The 3,590-nt window shown below is 68.8% G+C and overlaps 1 protein-coding gene across 1 annotated transcript; it reads right to left on the bottom strand.

Moving 5' to 3' along the window:
* Positions 1-2,391: 2,391 nt before the first annotated feature.
* Positions 2,392-3,489, bottom strand: AURANDRAFT_35155 (hypothetical protein; the record flags this gene model as incomplete). Its single annotated transcript, XM_009044511.1, has 1 exon — positions 2,392-3,489. A coding segment is annotated over one exon (1,098 nt), but the record flags the coding sequence as incomplete, so codon positions are not given.
* Between the last annotated feature and the right edge of the window lie 101 nt (positions 3,490-3,590).

Genomic DNA, 3,590 nt, shown 5'->3' with positions numbered 1-3,590 from the left:
TTCTGGCACGGCGATTCGCGCGACGAGCGCGTCGACGTCGGCGGCGGCGTAGGTCTTGACGTCGTAGGCGTGTCGAGCATTGCCGCTCTTCGGCCGCCTCGCGATCTCGAAGGGGAGGTCCGTGAAGGAATTGTTCGTCAGCCGCGAGTAGCGCTTCAGGGCCGTCTTCTGGTTGTACCGCGCACCCGCTTCCACCTCGAGCCAGAGCGGATCGACCGGTTCGGGCTCCGTCGCGGCGAGGCGCGCGACGAGTGCGTCGACGTCGGCGGCGAGGTAGGTCTTGACGTCGTATGCGCGGCAACCAGGACCGGGGCCGCTCTTCGGTTGTCGCGCGACCTCGCTCGGCAGGCGCTTGAGGATTGAATGGCTCGTCAGATGCGGGTACCGCTCCATCGCCGTCTTGGCGGTATGCCGCGTGCCCGCTAAGACCTCGCGCCAACGCGCGACCTTCGCCTCCATCGCCTGCTGCGTCGGCTAAATTCTGGCTCCAAGAGCCCCGGGCAGAAGCCCGCGCGTCGACTTGAGAGTCGACGAGGGTCTTGTGGATATTTTCTGGAGCGCCTGGCGAGCCCAAAATCGACGACATGATCTCCGCCCTCCTCGCCATCGCCTGCATCGCCCACGCCGTCCGCGACTTCGAGGAGATCGCGAGCGTGGGACTACGGAGGCTAAGCGCGGTCTTGCACAAGTATGGGCCTAGACGATCTGGAGCGCGGCACGTCTAAGGAGCGATCTGGAGCGTCGCGCGGCACGTCGGGCACGTCGTCTGGGTGCTCGCCCAGTCCGTGATGCAGTCCTTGCAGAAGCGGTGGCCGCAGACGAGCGCCGCGGTGGCGCCCGTCATCGGGTCGAGGCAGACGGGGCACTCCTCGGGCTCCTCCTCCGGCTCGGGCTCCGGCTCCTGGGGCGGCTCGGGCTCCTGGACGCGCATGCGCTTCTTGGCTCGCGCCGCGGCGAGCTCCTCGATGACGGCGGCGGAGAAGGTCTTGATGTCGATGGCGGCACGATTGCCAATCTTCGGCCGCCGCGCGATCTCGAAGGGGAGGTCCGCGAGGAGTTTATTGTGGAGCTGCGGGTAGCGCTTCTTGGCCGTCCTCGCATCATACCGCGCGCCCGATTCCACCTCACGCCAGCGCTGGTCAACCGTTTCCGGCGCAGCTCGGCGCGCGACGAGCGCGTCGACGTCTGAGGCGAGGTAGGTCTTGACGTCGCGTGCGCCTTGATCGTCGATATTCGGCTTCGTGGCGATCTCGAAGGGGAGGTTTGCGAAGTGTAGCCACTGGAGCTGCGGGTAGCGCTTCATGGCCGTCTTCCGGTCGTAACGCGCGCCCGCTTCGACCTCGCGCCAGCGCGGGTCGACCGGTTCCGGCGCGAGACGAGCCGCGAGCGCGTCGACGTCGGTGGCGAGGTAGGTCTTGACGTCGCGGGGGCCCTTGCAGGGCTTCGGCCGCCGCGCGATCTCAAAGGGGAGTTCATCAAAGGAATGACACGACAGCTGCGGATGGCGCTCCATCGCCGTCGTCTTTGTATACCGCGTCCCCGCTTCGACCTCGGGCCAACGCGGATCAACCGGTTCGGCTTTCGGCGCGGCGAGGCGCGCGACGAGCGCGTCGACGTCTGAGGCGAGGTAGGTCTTGACGTCGTAGGCGCGTTGACTGCCGGTCTTCGGCCGTCGTGCGATCTCGCTCCGCAGGCCCTTGAGCGAATACTCTGTCAGATGCGGGTACCGCTCCATCGCCGTCTTCGCGGTATACCGCGTTCCCGCTTCGACCTCGCGCCAGCGCGGGTCGACCGGTTCGGGCGCGGCGAGGCGCGCGACGAGCGCGTCGACGTCTGAGGCGAGGTAGGTCTTGACGTCGCGGGCGTGGTTACCATGACCGGGGCCGATCTTCGGACTTCGCGCGACCTTGCTCGGCAGGCCCTTGAACAACTGCCGATTCAGCTGCGGAAACCGCTCCATCGCTGTTTTCTCAGAAAGCCGCGTTCCAGCTTCGACCTCGCGCCAGAGGGCGACCTTCGCCTCCATCGCGCCGCTACCGTCGGCTAAATTCTGGCTCCAAGGGCCGGGGCGACAAGAAGAACGCGCGGGTCGACACGAGAGTCGACGAGGGTCTTGTGGATATTTTCTGAGCGGCCGGCGAGCCTCCAAAATCGACGACATCTCCGCCCTCCTCGCCATCGCCGGCATCGCAGGCGCCGTCCGCGACATCGAGGAGACCGCGAGCGTAAGACTACGGAGGCTAAGCGCGGTCTTGCACGAGTATGGGCCTAGACGATACGAGCCCGAGGCGCGGACGCACGAGCCGCACCGCGACGCGCGCTCGCTCGCCACCGTCGTTCACGAGCCTCGCGGACTACGGGTCCGAGTACACGGGGGGCATCTACCTAGGCTCAGGGCAGGGGCTCGTCGTGGTCCCCGAGGCGCGAGAGGTAGACGAACGCGTCGGTGCCGAAGCCCTCCATGGACATGAGCGTGAGGTCGCCGCCGAAGTAGCGCGCGTAGGCCCGGGAGATGGGGAGGCCGTAGCCGAGCCCCGCGAGGGGCGCGCCGACGAAGTCCGAGCCGTCGTTGTTGAAGCCCCGCGCCTGGACGTCGGCCGACGCCGTCGTGTAGAGGTAGGACCAGACGCGGCGCAAATCGCTCCGCGCGATGCCGCCGCCCTCGTCGCTGATCTTGAGCGCGACGTCCTCGTTGTCCTCGCCGTCGGCGACGATGACTCTGATGTCCGCGGGCTCGTCGGCGTCGAGCGCGAGCTGCTTCTCGCAGGACGCGCGCATCGAGTTCTTCAGGAGCTCCAGGAGGATGTAGAAGACGTGGTCGGGCACGTACTCGAAGTCGAGGTCCGTGCGCCCGATGATCTTCACGGCCGGCGCGACGCCAAACTGGCGCTCGCAGAGCGCCGTCGCCTGGCGCACGGCGTCCTCCGCGATGACCGCGGGGTTCACCGCCGTGTTGAAGAGCCCGACGACGCGGGAGTCCGGGCGGTCGTCGACGGGCGACCGCAGCGCGACGTACTGGCCGATGATCATGCGGATGCCGATGCGCGACGTGTAGAAGGAGTCGAGGAACCCGTGGATCGACGCGTCGTCCTCGAAGGCCGCGCCCGCCGCGCCCCGCTCGCCGACGCGCGCGCGGAGCTCGAAGGCGCCCTGGGCCATCGTGTACAAGACGCCCGCGTGGCGCTCGTAGATGGTCTCCAGGAGCTGCGCGAAGGCGCGCTCCGACGCCCCGTCCGTCGGGCGGTCCGCGGCGAGGATCTCCGCCGCGCTCGTCGCGTACCACTCGCGGACGCGGCGCACCGACGCCATGCCGTGGAGGCCCGGCAGGCCGTCGAGCTCGACGACGCGCCGCGCGAGGCGGATGGGCAGCTCGTGGTGGAGGAAGGACGCGATGGTCAGCAGCACCTTCGTGGGCTGCGACGGGTCGTCGGGCGTGAGCGCGAGGTGGTTCTGCCCGGCGTCGACGAGGCCCCGCAAGCTCACGCCCGTCTGCGACCGCTTCGACAGCGCGAGGATGTCGGCCTCCGCCGTGAGCCGCCGCCGCGGCGCCGACGCGACGCCCGGCCTCACCGCGGCGCACCGGCCGCGGG

Source organism: Aureococcus anophagefferens (genome assembly GCF_000186865.1).
Source record: "Aureococcus anophagefferens unplaced genomic scaffold AURANscaffold_379, whole genome shotgun sequence".
In the NCBI taxonomy this organism is placed as follows: Eukaryota; class Pelagophyceae; order Pelagomonadales; family Pelagomonadaceae; genus Aureococcus; species Aureococcus anophagefferens.
This window is presented reverse-complemented; position numbering and strand designations above follow the sequence as displayed.